Source organism: Ammospiza caudacuta, chromosome 2 (assembly GCF_027887145.1).
Source record: "Ammospiza caudacuta isolate bAmmCau1 chromosome 2, bAmmCau1.pri, whole genome shotgun sequence".
NCBI classification, from domain to species: domain Eukaryota; kingdom Metazoa; phylum Chordata; class Aves; order Passeriformes; family Passerellidae; genus Ammospiza; species Ammospiza caudacuta.
The window spans coordinates 34,292,350-34,312,529 of NC_080594.1; the positions used below are offsets into that span (position 1 = coordinate 34,292,350).

At 44.2% G+C, this 20,180-nt stretch overlaps 2 protein-coding genes across 2 annotated transcripts in view; both read left to right on the forward strand.

Annotated features, from left to right (window-relative positions):
* The first annotated feature begins 2,208 nt into the window (after positions 1-2,208).
* On the forward strand, positions 2,209-11,122 carry KLRG1 (killer cell lectin like receptor G1). The gene is made up of 5 exons (XM_058800507.1): positions 2,209-2,354; positions 7,010-7,102; positions 7,808-7,959; positions 9,844-9,947; positions 10,907-11,122. The coding sequence occupies exons 1-5, from the start codon at positions 2,237-2,239 to the stop codon at positions 11,016-11,018; spliced, it is 579 nt and encodes a 192-aa protein (XP_058656490.1). The 5' UTR covers positions 2,209-2,236; the 3' UTR covers positions 11,019-11,122.
* A 3,130-nt stretch (positions 11,123-14,252) lies between these two features.
* The window catches only part of A2M (alpha-2-macroglobulin), a 30,927-nt gene continuing 24,999 nt past the window's right edge, over positions 14,253-20,180 (forward strand). Inside the window, exons 1-6 of the mRNA XM_058800486.1 lie at positions 14,253-14,442; positions 16,095-16,278; positions 17,377-17,536; positions 18,418-18,470; positions 18,983-19,003; positions 19,351-19,519. Of these exons, the coding sequence (XP_058656469.1) occupies positions 14,357-14,442; positions 16,095-16,278; positions 17,377-17,536; positions 18,418-18,470; positions 18,983-19,003; positions 19,351-19,519 (673 nt within the window). The 5' untranslated portion in view covers positions 14,253-14,356. The remainder of the gene's footprint in view (positions 14,443-16,094; positions 16,279-17,376; positions 17,537-18,417; positions 18,471-18,982; positions 19,004-19,350; positions 19,520-20,180) is intronic.

A 20,180-nucleotide genomic window follows, 5' to 3' on the forward strand; every position in this document is an offset into this window, starting at 1 on the left:
CAGTTCTTCACAAAAAGTTCTTTGTAGTCACTCTGGGCCAGCAGGCAGCCTGGGCACTTAAAAAGTGACAAAAACTGGCAGGAACTGGGAGAAACACCTTTATTCCAAAGTATGAGAGAACATGGACATACTGGAGAGAATCTACCAAAGAAACACAAAATCAGATCTGGACACTTCAGCTGTGTCTGAATCCTGTTAGTTACTTTTCAGCTATATGGACTGTATTCCCAGCTAAACTCCCTTGTTAGTACAGCAAATTCTCTGAGCTTGAGAGCTCTCTTTAGACTTTTCTATTTTTGATTTGAAGCATTGAGGAGAGATCTGCCTCTCATCTTGCTCTGCTCCCTTATGCCTTCCTCACCCTTTCAAGCACACATTCCTTATCCTGCTGTCCACAGGCCCCACCTAGGATTAGAATGAATCTTGTGGGTCCAATATGCCACCCTTAGAGGCAAGTGAAGAAATTTGCAGAAATATCCAATCCCTTCCCCAGCATGTGCATTGTAACAAATTGGCCACTCAGTGTCAGGTAAGCATCCTCCCGTGCAATCATTTCTTGAATTTAGAACATGTCACCAGAAGGGGGAACAATCATCCCTGTCAGAGGTAGCAGTCATCCCAACTCCTTTGTTGAGCATGCCCAAAAATTATTATTGGAAATTAACTGTAGGATACTGTGCTGAAGAAGTGCAGCCTGAGCCTGACCAATATCCCCATTCTAAGCATGAAAGGGAAGGGATCAGAATGTGGATTAAAACAAAAACCAGCCAACCATACAGCTAAGAGATTTCTCAGGGTGCTGGAAACATCTGTACTCCCCAGCACAGAGTCACAGAGTCTTTTAGGTTGGAAAAGACGGTGGAGATTATTGAGTTCAACCATTAACCTGGCCATGGCAACTAAACCATGTCCCTAAGCTCACATCTGCATCTTTTTAAAATACTTTCAGGGATGGTGACTCAACCACTTCCCTGTGCAGCCTGTCCCAGTGCTTGATATGGTGAATTAATTTTTGCCAGTATTCAGTCTAAACCTCCCCTGGCACAAATTCACAACTTGAACTCTTCTCATCAATGGTCAATGCTTCAAAAGAAAAATAGCCTTTCCTGTTGTTGCTGACCTCAGAATGACTAAATGGTTCAGCTGGGAAGGGACCTTTCAAGGTCATCTGGTCCCACCCCCTGCTCAAGCCAGGCCACCTACAACCTGGTCCACCTACAACCCAGAACTGTGTCCAGGCCACTCTCCATTGAGGGACACACCACAACCTCTCTGGCCAACCTATGTCAGTTTTCAGCCACCCTCAGAGTAAAAAAGTGTCTCCTGATGTTCAGAGGCAACACCTTCTGTCTTTCAGTTTGTGCTCATGGCCTCTTGTCCTGTCACTGGGCACCACTGAAGAGTTTCGTTCTTGTTGTAGCCTCCCTTCAGGTATTTATACACATTAATTGGATCCTAACCAAGCAATCTTTTCTCCAGACCAAACAGTACCAGAGCTCTCAGTATTTCTTCCCAGGACAGAAGGTCTGGTCCCTTTGTCCTCTTAGTGCCCCTTGGGTAGATTCTCCTCAGTATGTCCCTGTCCTCCTTGTACGGATGCTGCTGAGATGTTGCCTTGGAAGGACTTGAGGAATGCCAGCTCTCAGGGCCTGCCTTGTGTCTCAAGCACAGTCACACTGGTATTGGGTATAGACAGTTCCCAGTTTGAAGTGGAACTGTCCAAAGCTCACAAAGCTTCCTTTTCAAACCTGTGCTGTCCACATCTACATCCTGTCCCACACCAGATGGGCTGCCAGTTTGCCATAGCCATTGCTTTATCCCACTTTTCATCTTGTACTCTCACTATTCACCTTTTTTGCCTTGTGCTGTCACCATCCTGCTGCCTCTGCCCTGAAGGCAGCTCCTCAGAGCAGCACGAATCCTCCCAGTTCCTGCATCGGGGTAACCACACCCTTTTGCATTGGCAACAATTAGAGTACCCCTGAACTTTGTGATTAATCACCTTTTCCATTAGCAGGTGTTCTTGAGACATCCTCCATCAGGTTAGAAAATGAAAGCTGCTGCAGTTCCGCTGCTCTCCATTCTGTTGTAAATTTGGTTATCTTAGCAGCTGGAGATAGAGGTAGCAGCTTCATATTTCTTGTCTTCTGAATATAGCCTCAGGCTTCCTGTTTCACAGCCCTGTTGTTCAACAGCCTGATAGAAACATCCTTTTGTGCACACTCCTTGCTTTGGCATGGAGGCAAGTAGATCACAAATTTCTGCAGTTGATGAGAGCGAGGAGGTAACATATACTTCTGTCAGATTCTCTCAGACTCCTCCTCCAAGGCCGAAAGCTCCACAGGAGAAAAGAGGTGAGGAAAGATGGATCAGGTAGGACAACCAAAAATTTTACTTTGAGTGAAAGCAAGACTTAACAGAAACACTCTGAACTGGCAAGTGATTCTGAGTGCCAGCTTAGAGAGCTGTTGCTTTGGTTCTAAAATTACTGTGGATATTTTGATGTGATTAAAGCTGACGAGTTATAGAGACCCAGCATTTTTCCCCTCCCTCTCACCGACCTCCTTCAGTGTCTACTGGGCATTCAACCCAGGCATCCTTTTCTTCAAAACTGGTTTAAAGTTGTCTGCTTGTCAGCAGCAAGAGGTTGTGAGCAATAGTTCTTTGAAGGGCAGGCAAGATGCAAATACAGATAAATTAGAGGCACATGCTAATCAGAGATCAGAGACAGAGAAAGCATATGAGATCATCCAGCCTCTCTCCTGTGGGGCTATGCAGAATTCTTTTGTGATTTTTTGCTGTTTTCTCTGTTCTAGTGTTACATACCTCCCAGTGAGAAATTTTTCAGCTTTTGCTGTGAAACAGTTCTTCAGAGCACTTTACTATCAGGAAAATTTTCTTAGTGCTTTCCTTAAACTTTTACTTTTCTTATTTCCTCTCCATTACCCCTGATTAGACTTGCAGATGTCGCACCAAACAACTCCTCTGACAGCTTAATGTAGAAATACCACCTTCAAAGGGTCAAACTTTGCATTGGTGATCCTTCTTTGTAAGCATTTCCTTCATGCAAAAAGGTGGAGGTGTTGGAACTAGATGAGCTTTAGGGTCCTTTCCAGCTCAGATAATTCTATGATTCTATGAAATGCCAGTGAGCTTTAGATGAGTTCTGTTGTGTTGGCTGCAACACTAATAGTTGACTTTAAATTCTCAGAGGTGTTACAGCAAAGGTGATTCTCACTGTGGGATACAAGATTTCTATACCCTGATCAGAATAATTTTGTATACCTAAGGTGTTTACTGCTGTCTGGTCACTTGTTTCACTAAGGAAACAAAGCCAGCACAGAAACTCCCCAGTTCCTATCTGGTACTCACACTCCATCTGTTTGGAGGGCAGTCTTTCTTTTGCATATGTTTTCACCAGAAATTATGTTTTCTGTTGCATCAGAAAACACAGTAACATCCTTTCATTCCCTGCCATTCCTGTTCACCCCCACCGTGTTGAAAGGGGATTAACCAATGCCCTCTTTAGATGTTTGCATTTTTCTTTTTAACATCTCTCCACATTCTTTTATGGAACCTCATCTTTTTGAGCTATGGTCAGACAACTGAAAATAAGAAAGCTGATACTTGAACACACTTCTTGTGCATATTATTTGATTATTTCTCAGCTTTCTTCAGCATGAAAGAGATCCCTAAGGAGCTCACTTTAAGTACCTTTCTTTTGAAGGTCTTTATGTTCAACTCTGTTCCTGCCTCCATCACTTCTAAGAGATGTGCTCTCAGGTATTTTTCCCTTGCTGACTTTGTAGGCACAGTATCATGAGTGTGTAGATCAGTCCTCTGGTCAACCAACAAATTTTGGTGCTACTCCTCAAAAATGAAAAGTTTCCCTGGTTGTTTCTTCTGTTTGGCTTCCAGAGAGCCTTAGATATGCAGCACTACCAGAATGTCAGTACAGCAGTCACTTAGCCTGTGTAGTGTGCTTGTAGTAACAGCAATAACCAGGTCTGTGCCACAGCCAGGAACAGAATCCTTGTATCTCAACTTCTCCTCCTTGACTCTAGGTAGTCATGCTGCTCCCATACTGAGGTAGGCAGGAGCTGAAGGGAGCTGTTTGGGACAGTGCCATGATATTCTTCAGATTGTCCTAAAGAGTTGAATTGAAAAATGCTAACAGCTTTCAGTTTTGGAACTGAATCTGGACTCACAAACCTAAAAATATTGGGTCATACTGCTTGCAAGTGAATGGAGAGTATCAGAGTCATTTCTCCAGAGCACCGAGAGACTTGTTGGGGTGTTTTGTAAACAGAAAGTGATAACATTGGATATTTACATTAAATGTCCACCAATCCACTTACCCCCTTCGACAGACTCTTCCACAATTCATCAGACAACTACATGGAAATATTTCTGGATGCTCCATTCAGATTTTCCTCCAGTTTCAAACTCATCTTAGGTACTTCTCCCATCCACTTCTACAAGAGCTTCACATGTAGTTCGGGGACTGAGGTTCACGCAGAAACCATTGAACTTGTTTTAAAAAGTGTGAACTGCAGGGGCTCCTTTTGCAGCTGGTAAAAATCCTGATTTGTGAAATACTTTATTCCACTTACCTGAATTGATCTCTGCAGTTCGAGTGAAGCTTAAATTCACCTCAAACACTTCCTGTTTTCCCACTTCACTTTGTTTTTTTTTTTTTTTCCTTCCAAAATTATCTAATGCCATATTTTTTTCATTTTTATGAACTTTAGTGACTCTCCCACTGCTGGGCTTGTGGAGGTGCCCTGGGATTTTGTTTTGATGATGAATCATTCCCTTTTTTCTGCAGTTGGTTTGAAACAATAGAGAGTGAACTGCTCTGTTCATTGCCAGGTGATGACATTTAAGGATTAACTGTTTCAAAGACTGCCATCCTGGTTGCCTTGTCTTGGCAGTTTTCCCTAAAATCTAAGAGTGATCAGAAGGATGCAGGAGACAGCTTCTTTGGAGAGGCAAGAAAGGACAGAAAAGAAAAGTACAGATGTGATCTCAGAACCAGGAGTTATATTTCATCAGATGTTTATCCACTTTTGCCAAGTTTTCAGTTGTAATCTGCTGAGAAAAATCTCCACCCTACCCCTTAACCTTGGGCTGATTTAATTCTCTTGAGGCCTAATCTGATGACAAAACCCAAGCTGCCAGGGATACAAACAAGAGAAATAGAGAGCAGAATCAATTTAAGTTCCAGACCCAGTCCAAGTCCTTCAGTTCTCCTGCTTTTCCTTTGTGTGAAGCTGAGGAGTAGGGTGTAACTGAAAAGTATTTCTGTATTTTGTCTCTGAAAATGTTATGTAATAACGATTTTAAAAAATAAGAAATGATACTATTTTTAAATTATGTTTGGGAGAGCTAGAAGATCCTACAAGCTTCAGGAAACGTGAGAAAACCTCTATCTTAGAAAAGATCTTTATACCAGAAGAATGATGCTTACAACAACGCTCCCTCATGATCTTCCTTGTTACCTTAGAAACTTCTTCTAGGTAAAACCACAGGCCTAAGTGTGTCTCTATAGATGAGAAACTGGCCTTAACAAGTGAGCCTGCAAACTGCTCAAGATCAAAATAAATTGATTTTTATTTATTTACTGATCTGGTCTACTTTCTGTATTTGGACAAAGCTTCCAGTGTGTAAAGAATGTGTTCTTGTCTGTAAGTGGATTCCCTTAACCTTCTGTTTTAGCACTGGCTTTCTTTGTTTTTCTCACAATATTCTTCATATGTGATCTGCATTTGTTTTCAACGTCACCTAAGAGATCAAATGTGTTTCTTTGTGTCTCATGACATGATGAAGAGAGAAGAACCTCAAATTTCATAAGATCCATGGGGATTTTGTTGCTAGATTTGGGTAGAAGGCTCTGGAACATCACAAGATCAGGATGTGGTGCCTAAGTTAGCTGCATATTTACTGCTTCTTAGAGAGTGCTGTTGTCTGTGCAGCTGCTGTACTGAGATTAATAAAAAAAGCAAACCAAACTCCCCTGGAGCTCATCCGTACCAGTAAGTGTCATCCTCTCTTCTGTCTGGGAGAGAAGAGATTTTAGTGCTGAAGTTTCAAATATTTTATGCAAACTGAATGCCTCTCGGGTCAAACACAGCTCCAGGAGATGGCAGTGGAAAAGCAACATGTAGCCTGGAGGTGAACACGTTGTGCTGTACATAAGCAGACCTCTACAGGCCAGTCCTGACCAGCCCTTTGAAAGCAAGCTGTGCTGGGCTACAGTGGAAGTTGCCCCAAGGACTCACTCTCTGCCACTGGCAGCCAGTGAACAGCAAACAGTGGTGGTGAAAGTGTGGGAGATGTCCCAAGGTCTTCAAGGCTGGCTCACCTATCCTACTGCCTCACCATGGATGATGAAAATGTAGAACTGCCTTGGGAGTATCCTGGGAAAATGTAACATGACCATGAGCCTGTGAACAGGATGCTGAGATTAAACCTGTTGTTATTGCTGGGAGAGCTGGGGGAAAGATCTTATGATTTCTTTTTTACATGTAAGCTGGAACACGGTGGCTGTAGCAATGCAGCTCTCTGGTTGTCGCCCCAAGCTTCAATTCTGAGGCAGGAGTGGATTTGTTGGGAGGCTCCTGCCAGCAGGAAGTGTCACATAGTGCCTAGGTGGCTCCAGCTCACTTGTGGTAGGTGCTTCCTCCGCTGGGGTCAGCCACCACAGAGGCTGGACCAGCAGGCTCTGTGGCCAGGCAGGGGCAGAGTTATGGCTGATGTAGAGAAAGGTACCCCCTGGGAAGTTCAGACAGGAACTGGTGGCCCCAAACCCAGCTGAAATGGGGCCCTGGGCTGATGGGGAGGCCCCAGTTTGGCTGGGCAGGGACAGTGATGTCTACTATGTGCAGAGTGTATACAGACACGATGCTCTAAATAGTGCAGTTCCTTGGGGAAATGCCCAGGACTATGTAAAACCACAGTCAGTTTTCATGTGGCTTCTGTTCACTGTGGTTTCTTTTCTCTTTTACAGCTCCCCGTCTGTGGTCAGCAGTTCTGAAGGGCTTGGCCATAGGCTTTGGCATACTGAGCATCTCCCTGGCAATTGCTTTGATTTGGAAGATGAGTAAGTGCACAGAGGGCTGCTGAGCAGGAGCAACCAACAGCAAGGGAGCAGCGACACATCTAACCACAGAAACTCCATCGTATGGAGTTAAAACCAGGAGCTCTTCTAGGTTTCTACCAGCCTTATGTACCCACTGCCTGTCCAGAATATTTTGAAGAATAGATTCCTCATGCAGACTCCAGGAAACCATTTCAGATCCTGTGGCAAAGAACAGTTAAATATATTGAAAAGTCTTTGTAGACTTGCCTGGTAAATGTAGTGGTAAACTATAGAACAAATAGGTCTGTAATATATTTCCAGGCATGCAGATGGTGCAAGACTATGTGGAGAAGCTTCCTGTTAGTTGCTTAAAATCCATCCACCCAAGCTGAGATGTGATCACACCATACCCACAGAGCGTGATCTGTGTTCAGATAGCCAGCTGGGTATCTGAAATGGGTATCTAGATACCTATTATTGGGTATCTGAGAGGTTTAGTGGAAACCTGGGGGTGAGGTGAGTGTGTGCATGCTTGCCACCAGCATCAGAGAACATGGGACTATTGTAAGATTTTGAAATTACACTATTATTTTCAGAATCTTGTCCTGATTTGAGTTTTCTGCATTTCAGCTATTCAAATGAGTTGTTTCTCAGTAGGTCCTTGCTGACAAGTGTTTCTGCTGGTTAATGGTAGAGAAGAAGATGAGTATTTTGACTTCTTTACAGGTGACGGCCACCCACACTGCCCTCAAGAGTGGGTGGCCTACAGAGGGAGCTGCTACTCCTTCTCCACAGAGAAGAAGGACTGGAATTCCAGCCAGGAATCCTGCAGGGCACAAGGAGCTCACCTCCTGGTGATCAATGATACCTTGGAGATGGTAATGGTTTTCTTTGGCTTTGAGGATCTCCCATTTCCTTGCAGATACCCAAGTGACTGGCATACAAGCAGTGCTGTCACTTCAGCAATATTTTGGTTTTAAAGGAGAGGAGGGCTTTATGACTGTGGTGTTACACATCACAAAGTTTGCAGGAAGCAGAGAAGCAAAGGGGAGAACGGAGAGATGAGGGTCACTGTCAGGTACTCAGAGTACCCTATGAAGGATGGTAGGAGACAGCCTTCTCCACTGTTCCTCTCCACCTCCTCTCCTATTCCCAATAAGACTGATATGAATGATTACAGTGGCACTGAGCAGTCATTGTATTCATTGCCTACAAACTGATATGTCCCCCCTCTCAAGGAGTGCTTCCTTTGCAAAAGCAATACTTGTTCTCCCTGTGAGCGCTCCAGCTCCTCCTGCTCAGTGACCCATGCCGTTCCCTGGGTTCATGCTTAGATATTTCTTTCTCAGTCTCTTTTCAATGCTTACTTCCTCCCTCTGCCGTAATACCTCAGCTGTGCTGGTGGAATAAGGGACCATGTGTTCCACTGCAGGTGCTCTCTGGGGGCAGGGGCATGTATTGTCCCTAGAGAAAGGGGCGGTGCTGATTACTGGGGCGCTGAGGCACATCTGCTTAAGTAGAGCAGAAACCTTGATCCGGTTTTGCTCGAGCCAGGGCTTATTAGCTCAGGTCCGATGAACGTGGACAGCTTCCAGGCCGTGGACAGAAGTTGCATTGTGTGATGTCCTCTGGAGGATTACAAAGCCAGGTCTCTGCTTGACTGGGAGTATCTACCAGGCTCTCAGATTTGCTTAGACAAATCCTGTCTCCTTGAGAAATAGGCATCTTCCCCAGATTACCCATTTCTTTAGCATGAAGAAAACCTTCCTGCTCCCGCTGCTTTCTTACCACCATCTCAGCTACTAGGTTACCCATTATCCCTGCTCAGGGATAGGGTTAGGGTTAGATTAGGGTTAGGGTTTAGACTCACCCATCTAAACAAGACTTTTCTAGTTATCCATGTCTTGTACTGCAAAGGCTGTGATTGCTCAACCTCCAAGTGCTAGGGAAACATAGTCATCTCCAAACCACCAGCGACACTCCAGTGATTCCTCAAGCTGCTCCTATTCCCACAACTTTTTAACCAAGCCAGCTTTGTTAATGCTTCTCTCTGAAGATGCCTTCTCTGAAGCTTTGTTTATGGCAGCAGGAGATAAGGATGGAGCCCAGCCATACCTCTGACAGGTTGCTGTTCTTTGGTTGCAAAGGTGGACAAGATAAACTTACATTTCCTGGCTTTGTCTTTTTTATAGAGAGGAGGATTGGGGATGGGGAATTTACTTCAGGGCTGAATTTCTGTTGCAGGCTTCACCTTTTAACAATAATCAGAGATTAAAAGTTAGCTAAAAGGAAATGAACATTGAAAACACATAGGGGGAAAATGTGTATGAAATTTAAAAAGCTTTCATACTGGGCTTGTTACACATATCTGTCGGTGCCTGCACTTCCTGCCCTATTTGCCCTGATTTTACCTTTAATTGTTAATACTTCTTATTAGCTTGCTAGTTAGCTGTATAGTAGGGTGTTGATATTAATATTAATAACATATCTTCCTACATAAAGCTCTGTGCAGGAAATTCCAGGAGACTGGGGTACAGTTCATAGAATCATATACTCACAGAATATGCAGAGTAGGAAGGGACCCATCAGGATCATTGAATCTGACTCCTGGCTGTGTCATTAGAAGGTGTGGGGAAGCAGTATTGTTAGTCACTTAAGGAACAGTGAGGTGAGGGGATGTATCTTGCTCTCTGTTCTCTTTACTTATCTCAATTTTCAAGCTGGTTTTCATTAGTCACTTTGTAATTCATCATCATTTCTAGGATCTGTTCAAGCTTATTCAAGCAGAACATTTCTGGATTGGACTGAGGAACAGTACAAGCTCTGGATGGATTTGGGAGGATGGCTCTGTATTAAGTGATACCAGGTGAGTTTCATTCTGTTTTAAAAACAATAGTGCTTATTCAGATTGCCTGGTGTTCCAGAACAGCCAGAGTTCCTCCTCCAGATGTCAGGAGCTTTCTTCCTGGGCAGATTTTCTTCTTGCCGTCACTGTACTGCACTAAGCTCAATAGTGTTTACTTTTCACTGCCCTGTACCTTGTAAAGGCATGTACCTGTCAAAAGCAGGTCAAGTATTAGTATCTCATTCTCTGCTTCCCTCCAGCTGCTCAGACCAAGGACTTTATTTACCTGCACCAGCACACAGATGCTTGGTCAGAAAGACAAATGGCTTTACTGGCTTTAGCCACCTTGCACCCATTCTGTAGAATGCTGGTGTCACTGGGTGCAAGAACCCAGCCCTTTCCTGCTCTACTGGTGCCAACCTAAGTCAGAACTTTAATTTAATCTCAGTCTTTATTTGGACAAAAGTCAGTGTGTTCCATGAGGGAAAACATTTTTTTATCTGGTGACTTTGCCTGGCCCTTTCCTTTTTATGGCAGTTAAGGCAATGAGTTAGTTTCTAAAGCCTCTCCAGCAAGCAAAACTTGCCCAAGATCTCACTGTCAACAGATCAGTACTCTGAGCACTTGGCTTAGTTCCCTGAATAAATTCAGCTTTCTGTTCCTACAAACTCCTTGAAGGCAGTGATCATTCCATGAGACTTTCATTCAAATACCACTGCCACTCACATGCTGATGGCTATCACTGCCACTACAGGGAATTTTGTCTGAGTTTGGTTCTGTGATGGCAAAATTACTTAGCTGTGGCAGGTAGATAGGTTCTTTTTGTACATTTTATTTTCTAACAGCTGCCTTTTGGAGGTCAGGTTGTTTCTCTTCCTCTGGGCTACACCCTTCAAAAGCAGATGTTTTTAATTTCTTGTCTCCAGGAGACAATCTCAGTATTTTCTTTCATTCTCACTATTGTTCCATGTCTCTTGCAGGGTCCATGCTAACAGCCCTGTGCAAAGTTGTGCTGTCCTGATGAAAGATCAGTTTCATGCCTCCAGCTGTGAAGTTTTGTTTCAGTGGATCTGTGAGAAAACACTTAGATAAATCCCATGTGCTTTTTCATCTCACAACGACCTCATCAGCGGTATGAGTTGATCATTGCCCTGCAAACTGAAGCCTCATACAGGACCAAGGACTTGCCTTTTCCATACCCTCACTAAAGTGTTTTACAAGGACAGGTTTGTTGTTCAATTACTCTCAGTATAGATTTATTTTCAGTTCACAAGTGTTGGATTACTGCTCTTTGTGACCAGATGAGACCTGGGACGTATTCCCTGACCTACTCTTTCCCTTATTTATCCAATAAAGGCAAATAAAAGCTTTGTCACAACAGGTGTCTTCAGAACTCTGAGGGGGACCTAGTCATTTTCCCTCACTTCTAAGTATCAGATTTCATTTCCATTCCCTGCAACTCCATTGTCTGATATCAGAAGGACCAGGAAAGGAGGCCTGCTGTTCATTGACAGAAACATATAAACACATTTCTCCTAGTGGCAGCTTCTCCTTTTGCATGACAGTGGTATGAGTGGGAGAGAAGAGGGTGAAATGAACCTGCAGCTTCTGTAAATCCAGCAGTGAAAATAAATCTTGGACTGCACTGAAACAAAAGTTTGTACCTGTGCTACTTCTTCTCTCTGTTGGAAGGAATTAGGCATGTTTAAGCAAGCTAGTCAAGAAACTGGCCTTCTGGAGTCAAAGGAATACAGCTAATTCTGTGTAATTATTTAATCCACCAGGAACCTGTTTTCCTCCCCACCTGTGTGTTTTCTTACTGCAGATAGAGGAAGCAGTGGGCAAGCCCTTAATGCAATGATCTTTCAGTTCAAATAGAGCAGAGACAGGCTCAGAGTTTGAATGCCATAAACCCACAGTGAATATTTGGGAACACTGTCTTCAGTTCTGGGCTGCTCAGTACAAGAGAGACATGGGCATACTGACTGGAGAGTCCAACACAGGGCCACAAATATGACAAAAGGACCGGAGCATCTCCCCTCTGTGAAGAGGCTAAGACAGCTGGGATGGTTTATTCTAAAGCAGAGAAAGCAGAGGAGAGATCTTATTCCTACAATCATAGGAGCACAATAACCAGCTTCAACATTTCAATTCAGATTACATATATTTGCTTCATATTTTTATTATAATTGCAGGAAATCCTTGCCAGTGGCATTACCTTCCACCTGCTTAACAGGATGCTACACATGAAGGTATCAAGGTGGATAAAGACAAAATTATGGATCTTAGCACACTTAGCTAAGTGGATGTCTACTGAGCCTCATCTAGAGTTCACTGAGATGAGGGTCTCAAGTGAGAATGTGTTACAGCAAGGAGGAGTCTGCTTTTTCATAACCATGACTGCAACAGCCGGACCTGGGGGAACTGCAGTGTGGTAGGAAGTCAAAACAGAATTTTCATCTTGGGTTGTCTAAGTTTCTTTGGGTGAGTCATTTTATCTGTGCCAGAGTCCATTCAAATACCAAAAGATAGTTGTTTCTGACCTCTGGAAAGTTGCCAGACAGTATGAAATAATGCTGAACACTTAGCTTGCTTTGTCAAAATGATGGTGGCATCTGTAGAAGGGCACCTATCAGTTACCTTACCAGAGAATATCACTGAAGAAACAGCTTCTCATATTATCATATGTAGGTGAGATGAGAATGTCTCTGAGCTTGCCTACTTTACCTTGCCTGAATGGATTGAAAGCATTTTTCTTCAGTTTTTGGCTACAGAGCACATTTTTGACCAAGCTCCTAATGATCAGGAGCAGACTTGGGATCTGCGAGAGCTGTTTGGCTGTTTGACAAAAAGGGTAGATCTCTGTAGAGATCCTTCTGCCATGTGCAGTTTTGCATCTTGTCCTGTCGGATTGGTGTTCCATCAGTCCAGCTCCTGACCTTTACCACTGTAAATTGTCATCTTTTAAAAGGCTTTGACCAGCCCATATGTATAAATCCTCTCCTCTGTGGGTGAGGCAGACTTTCCTGGATTATGTTTCTTTTGGGCAAGCAAAGCCATCTTTAGTATCAGATGCTGAAGGAAGAGCACAAATCTGGGCTGTCTTTTGTGCAGTCCCCAAGGAAATTGCACATGCACTATTATCCTCTTTTTTCCTATGCAGGTCACTGCAGGGCAGAATGAGGTCGGTAATGAAGGTTTGTAATTGCACTGCACTTGGATTTCTTAACTCCAGAGTTACTCAGCTTAACAAAGTTTTGATGATTATATGAGGAGAAGGGTAGGACAGACAGAAAATCATTTTATCCTGCACACTTTTTAATCTGAAAATTATGCTTTACATCGTCTAATATAGATCTCCATTCTTTGGAGTTTGCATTAGAAGTATAAATAAGACAGATATTCTACTGCCACTTGCAAGGGTAATAATTACCAGAGCTATTGATCCTTCTGCTGCAGCCCAAGTAAAGACAGTGGTCTAAAGACTCCATTTCCCTTTCTGGTACAATATTGCCCATCACAGTGCATTACATGAATATGCACTTAATTAAATCAGGATGATTCCATCAAACAGCAATAATTTGATCTAGATGTATCAATAACTTAATCTGGAACCAGAACTAGTAGAAGGAAAGTAAGACCCAGGCCATATATGTTCTGCTGTGTGAGGGCAGCTGCTGCTCTGGCCACTTGGTTAATGTGTTACATGCTGTTAATGGGTTGAACTTTTGGCAGCTTCCCGTCATGTCACTGTCCCTGTTTCTGTCAGGGTGAAGGCCAGATCATTTTAGTTGACTTGATTTTCCAGGCATTTTGTGGCCTCTTTTCCTGGCATTAGCTTTGATGGGACCAGGAACAGGGAGCAAGAGGGAACAGTGTGGGTGGAGAGGGAAGGTTTTTTTAATTTTCATTCCCTGTTTTCACAACCTGTTAGTGGGAGTTAGACACACCCAGGTTTGTTTCCCAATTCCTAGCTCAATCTCCTGCTCCCAGTTTGAAGGAAATCAAACAGCTTCTGTGCTTCCAGCAATCCCCATGGCCAGTGCCATGTCCAGCTCCATGCAGAGAGCCCTGCCAGAAATGGAAGCCTTCACCTCATGCTCTGCCGTTAGCCCTTCTTTCCTTAGCTAGAGCCTTTCCTCTTCCATTGCCTCTGTCCTGCCCCAGCAGAGACAGAGCTCTGGCCTGCCAGGAACCCTCCCCTCCCTCTCCCCCCCAGCCCTGGCCTTCTGCCCAGATTGGAGCTGCTAGTCCCAGCTCCTCCTTGCTGCCTCTCCCTGTTTCCGGATGGGCCCTGGCCCCCAGCCCTTATCTCCTCCAGCCCCTGGGCTGTTTGCAGAGGAGAGTATAAAGGGGCTGACTGGGAGAGCAGAGGGGGAGTAAAAGCAGCACTGGACCACACTGAGTGCCTGCTTGACTCACCACGTACCATGGGGATGAACGGGCTGCTTGTCAAATTGGGCATCTTCCTCCTCCTCTTCTTCCTTCCAGGAGACACCTCACCCATCACAGAGCCGTAAGCTATGCTGGGGGGTCTCTGGGCAGGCAGGAGACCTTGGCTGTATTCCTGTGTCTATTCTCTGTCCCTTGTCTTCTATCTAACTTCTTTTATCCAGGAATAAAGATACCAGGTCTGGGTAAAGTGCCTTCTACAAATGGGAACTCTAGTGCTTGAGAGAGATGCAAAACAAGCTGTGAAACTGAGAGATCAGTAAAACTTCAGGGGATTGACAGGATTTCAACTAAGTTTTATGCACAAAATTAGTCCTTTTGACAGACAACTTTTCATAAATGTTTGTGCAATGAGGTCTTCTTAAGAGACAAACTGTTTTGAAAGGACAATGAAAGGTTTAATTTTGGTTTGACTGTCCTACTCCCAGTTCAAATGCCCAGGAGCTGGGAGTACTTTTTAAAAAGGATAATGAGAAGAAATTGAACAAATAGCTCATCTGGCATGCTTGGAAATTGCTTTATTTTTTAATTCACATTTTTCAGCTCAGCCAATGGAATGAAAATTCCCTTCTCATGCAGGGTAATGTGACACTGTAAGACTGTGACTGTCCAGGTTTGTGAGGGTATAGTGTCCTGCTTCCCTTCTTCACCCCCTTTTGCCCCACTGGTATGTGAAGGGCATTTGTGTTGTGTGCATGAGTGTATATGTGTGGTAGGAGCAGCACATGAAGCGTCCTGACATCCCAAAGCTTTTCTCCTTTGGCTTTTTTGCAATGTCTTTTCCTCCCCTGCAAAGCACAGAGCGCCTCACCCATCACAGAGCCCATCACAAGGAGTGCAGGGGGCTGTGCTGTAGTGCTTTCATCAAATGCAGGGGAAACAGACAGTGGGATCTGAGGGGCCAGAGCTTGATCCCTGCAGACCAGCTGTTGGACAAAAAGGTGCCAGAGCTTCTGCCAATGCTGAAGGGAATGCTTTGCCTTACTGCTGAGGTATTGAGGGCTCTTCTCCCATCTGCTCTCTGCTCTGAGTGTGCCCACTGGAGGCCAGTCCTGTCCACCAAAATGGGAGTGTGGTTAGCGTTAGGTGGATCGGGCTTGATTCCCAGATGCAGTGCTGGGCACCGGGACACCACCGGCAAGTTGCCACCCTGGGAAGGAAGGAGGCTGCTTAGGGCTGAGCAGGGATCCCCTGTCGGACTGATACAGAGAGCCTTGCTTCCCTGAAAACCTGAAACTTGTTTGTGTTTTTGCTTAAGATCTGGCACCACGCTGTGGTGGTTTTGAATCTCTGCGAGGAGTGAGAGTAATGCTGCAGACGCTTCGCAGTGTGTAGTCAATGGAATTTTTTCACTGGGTACTGGCATTTGTGTGGCTCCTGAATGCTTCTAACAGTGTCTAGCAAAAGTGACAATTGAGTTCCCCCCTGCCTTTATTCAGGATCCCAGGAAGAAGTGCTGCTGTTGTGTCAGAACCTAGAAAAACATATCCTTTCCAGATGTTTGTGTGTAGCATTTCCTCTGGTATTTTACATTTGAGACCTCTGCTTTCCCCTGCTGCTACAGACATGCTGGAAGTGTTGTTACACACTTAGAAAATGCACCCTTCTCCCTGTGCAGCCAAAGCTGTAGTCATTCAATTGGTTTGTTTGTTCTTTCTATACAGCTCCTGTTACCTGTTCCTGCTCCTCTGACCTATCATTCTCCCTTGTTCCTAGGCAGTACCTGGTGCTGGTGCCCTATCTGATCCACACGGATTCTCAAGAGAAAGTCTGCATTCAGCTGACCCACCTGAACGAGTCTGTGACTCTGAGTGCCACAGTTGAGGATCTATGGGGGAACAGGAGCTTGATTGATGACGTGGTGTCAGAGAAAGACGTGTTCACCTGCATCCCTTTCTCTGTGAGTATCTCATCCTCGTGGGATGATCCTTTGTGCCAGGCATAAAATGTAAAGGCACTGAGAAGTAATGACCAGAGTAACACTATGTAGATATTCACTTACCTCTTGATTAAAGGTGTGTTCATGTCCATCCTCAACACCCTCTTACTGCTGAGATCTCCTTAATAAGCTAAATGACTGTGGGATGCTGAATCCTAGAAAGTCACCCCCTTTCTAGGACAGGGGAAGAAAGTGGGTTTAGTACATTGGCACTCCTGATGGCTGTTTGGTGAAATGGCTTTCCATCATCCTTCAACATCCTCAATTTGTCACTTCAGTACCTTCAAATTGTGGTAGAGCTTTTGGACCTCAGATACTTTCCACCTGGTGTGTACTGAATTAATGTAAGAACACAGAACTGTGATTGCCTGTATCTGAAAAAAACCCAGCAAAGGAGGAAATTTATAATTTAATGTCATTGAAACCCCAGGGACTATAATGAGTTGTATGTAACTAGGAAAACCTGATCATTTAGCTCAGAGCCTAGATTATGCTCTGAGCTAAATGATCAGGTTTTCCTAGTTACATACAACCTAGATTATGTCTTTGGCCTGAAGAGTGAGGAATTGGTCTTCAAGACACTGAAAAGGTTGGCATTTTTGTCTTGGTTTGTCAGATTTAGGCTGAAGACTGACTTAGTCACTTGCAAAAGAGAGGTATAGATGTCTTGGCATGTCTGGTTTGGAAAAGGAGATGTTCTGCGAGGACTAGGGACATAACCTGAAGGAGAAGACAGACTATTCCATTCTGCTTCTGCATGTCAAAAGGAAAAGGATGGAAAGGTTTGGTCAGGGCAGTAAGAATTTTTAAAAATTGGGTGCTAGATCTAGGAGTTCCTTTGCTGCTCAATACTGGCACAATCACTGCACAGCAGGAGGAGTGGGTAGGAATATATATATGGGACAAATAAAAATCAGTCTCTTGTTCCTGATTATTGTTCCTCTCACCTCTGTGTTGGATCCATCAGGATTATATTAGACCTCTTATTTCAGGAAGGCTATTTCAGTTCAGGAAGACTTTAAAGGTGGTCTGTTACACAGTTTCCTTCTTACTTTCCAGCTTCCAAAGCCAAGAGTCCCATTACCCTTCGTGTTTCTCAATGTGACAGTGAGGGGGGCCACGCTGCAGTTCAGCAGCCGCAAAGTACTGGCGGTCCAGAACTCAGAGAGCTTGGTCTTCATCCAGACAGACAAACCCATCTACAAGCCCGGACAGACAGGTACCAGGAAAGGGGTGGAGATTTGAAACAAACATTTGAAACAAACTTTGTACTAAAACTGTTGGATCATACTGGCCAGATATCAGTTACTTTCACAGGGGGGCCAGAACTGCAACCTCGTGGCTGAGACTTATGTTTTATTACTCCATAAAGGGAAAAATTGGGGAATCTTTAGGTGCATGCAAATATCTGGGGCACCTGCACATTCTCCCTCTCTCACTGTGGGCTCTGTTGTTGTGGTCCATGCAGTTAGGAGGTCTGCATTAAAACCAGAGAAAGACTGGGTATTTATCCTATAGAGAACAGTGCCAAAACTCAGACTTAGTCATGAAATAGCTTCCAAAGCAGCAGCTGATTTTGCTCAATGAAGACAGAAAGAATTATGTAAGCTATTTATTTCTTCTGGGACAGTGATCTCCTAAATTTGGCCTGGATAAAAACAAATGTCCTAAAAGAGGTACTGAGTTCTCTCTCCATCCAGAGCCAACACAAACTTGCAGCCAAGTGGTGAAGTAATTTGCTTGCATTCATCCTTCCTAGGAAGCCAGTCTACTTAAAATTAGAAGACCCATGTGAATTCTGGCATAAAAATGCCTCACTGCAAAGTAGACAAAGGCAACTTAAATTTAACTTTGTCCCTGATCAATGAGATTCTGATGCCCGTGATCAGTAAGATGTTCACACTGCTATGGATTTGCTCTTAATATCCTCTTATTCATGTACCCATAGTAGATGGGTAACCTTCTAGCATGACCTAGCATTCTAGTCAATGGAATTTCCTTAGAAGAGAACAACCCTGTTGCCTGTTATACCATTTGTTTTTGCATTGATTTTTCTGGTTACCGATTGCACTGTGGAATCTCACTCTCTTTCTCCATCAGTCCTGTTCAGAATTGTCTCTCTGGATGAAGAGTTCCGACCTGTGAATGAAATGGTGAGCAAGATACTTGTTTTTCAACTTATTTGGCCTTCAGTCAAATGTGGGAAAAGGGAGAAAAAATAGTCTCTGTTGGGGAGAGCTCTCAGTATACTGAGATAACTGTGAAAATTCTGGGTCACCTCTGGATCTTTTTAACAGGATCTGTTGTCAAATTTCTGCACAAAACTGCCTTCTGCATTCCTGGAAAGGTTTGACAAACTGCAAATGGACAGTGCTGGTATAAACAGTGAGCAATCTGCCATTGCCACAGTGTGCACCTGTTCTTATTAGAACTGCAGATCATCCAGAGTTAGTAATTAGTAATTTTGGCTGACTTTTGTGCCTGAGAATAAGGATTGTCCCCATCTTCTCACACCCAAAGTGCTCTGATGATCCATACCAGCAACTTTTTTCCTTACTCCACTGGATGATTAGCTTTTACCCTGAAATGTGGTCATAGCCCATGTCATTTGACTGTGTTCCTTGCACTCTGTCTAAACATGCTGCTTTGTTTCTTCTTTTCCTAGATTCCTCTGGTGTATATTGAGGTATGTACAAACATTTAATTCACATTCACATCTATTGCACTTCAGCCTGGGCAGAGTAAACAGTTGCCTCAATATGATTCTTGTTTATTTTTTTATTAAGCCGGTCCCTTATGCTAATTCAACTATACAGAATTTTAACTCATATGGTGGCTACCATGTACATGGGCCCAGGTTACAGCTCCCCTGCCATCCTGCTGTGTACTCCCCCCAAAACTCTGCTAGTGCCCTCCACTCCTGGCCTGCAGCCTCCTGAAACACGGGGGCTGTCCCTCCCTTTACTGCTTCGCTAGACCTCACTACAGACTCCCATTGTTCTCACAATCTCCTTGTGATCTCATTACCTGTAGGACCCGAAGAAAAATCGTCTGTACCAGTGGACAAATGCAGAGTTAGAGATGGGATTTATACAGCTGTTCTTCAACCTCACCTCTGAACCTATGCAAGGCACCTACACTGTAGTGGCACAGAAGGCCTCTGGGAAGAAAGTTCAGCATTCTTTCTCTGTGGAGGAGTATGGTAACTGTCACTGCAGTTTCAAGTTCCTAACAGCTAGTCCCATGGGACATGAAATCTTAATTGAACAGTGCAGGAGATCTGACCAGGATGCCCAGCATTGCTGGAAATTTGTTTCTGTGTTCTTTTCCTCCAAAGAATCTTCTCTTTAGCAGGAGAAGACTAAAGCACTTGAGTGACCTATCTCCACTCCTCCCTAAGCCCCAGACCATGGAGTGCAGTTTTTTAGAACGCCCACCTCAGCAAGGCTCCTATCAGGAGGAGCAAAGTGCTTGGATCAGTCTGTGCTGACAGCCACAAGCCTTGCTTCCTTTCTGAGGTGTTTTTAGGCCACAACCTCATGTCCAGTTGGCTACATACCTATCAAATGTCACACCATAAGTCTGGATCTAGGCTGGGGCTGTCTAGGCTGTAAATTAAGTCTTGCCTTTTCTGCCCCACAAGCTAAGCCTGTAGCTTGTGTGATGCTGTAGTGCCTTAACCTCCCTTTAGTGCTCTCATCACTATGGCACTTCCATCTGCTTGGCTAAAAAAATGGTATCCCAGTACACATCAGCACAGGATAACAACCAGCATATCTTCCCACCCCAGTGAGCCAGCTGCAGCCTTTCTTACATTGTCTGACGTGGCCTGGCTCATGCAGCAGAGAGGTGTCCTGATAGAT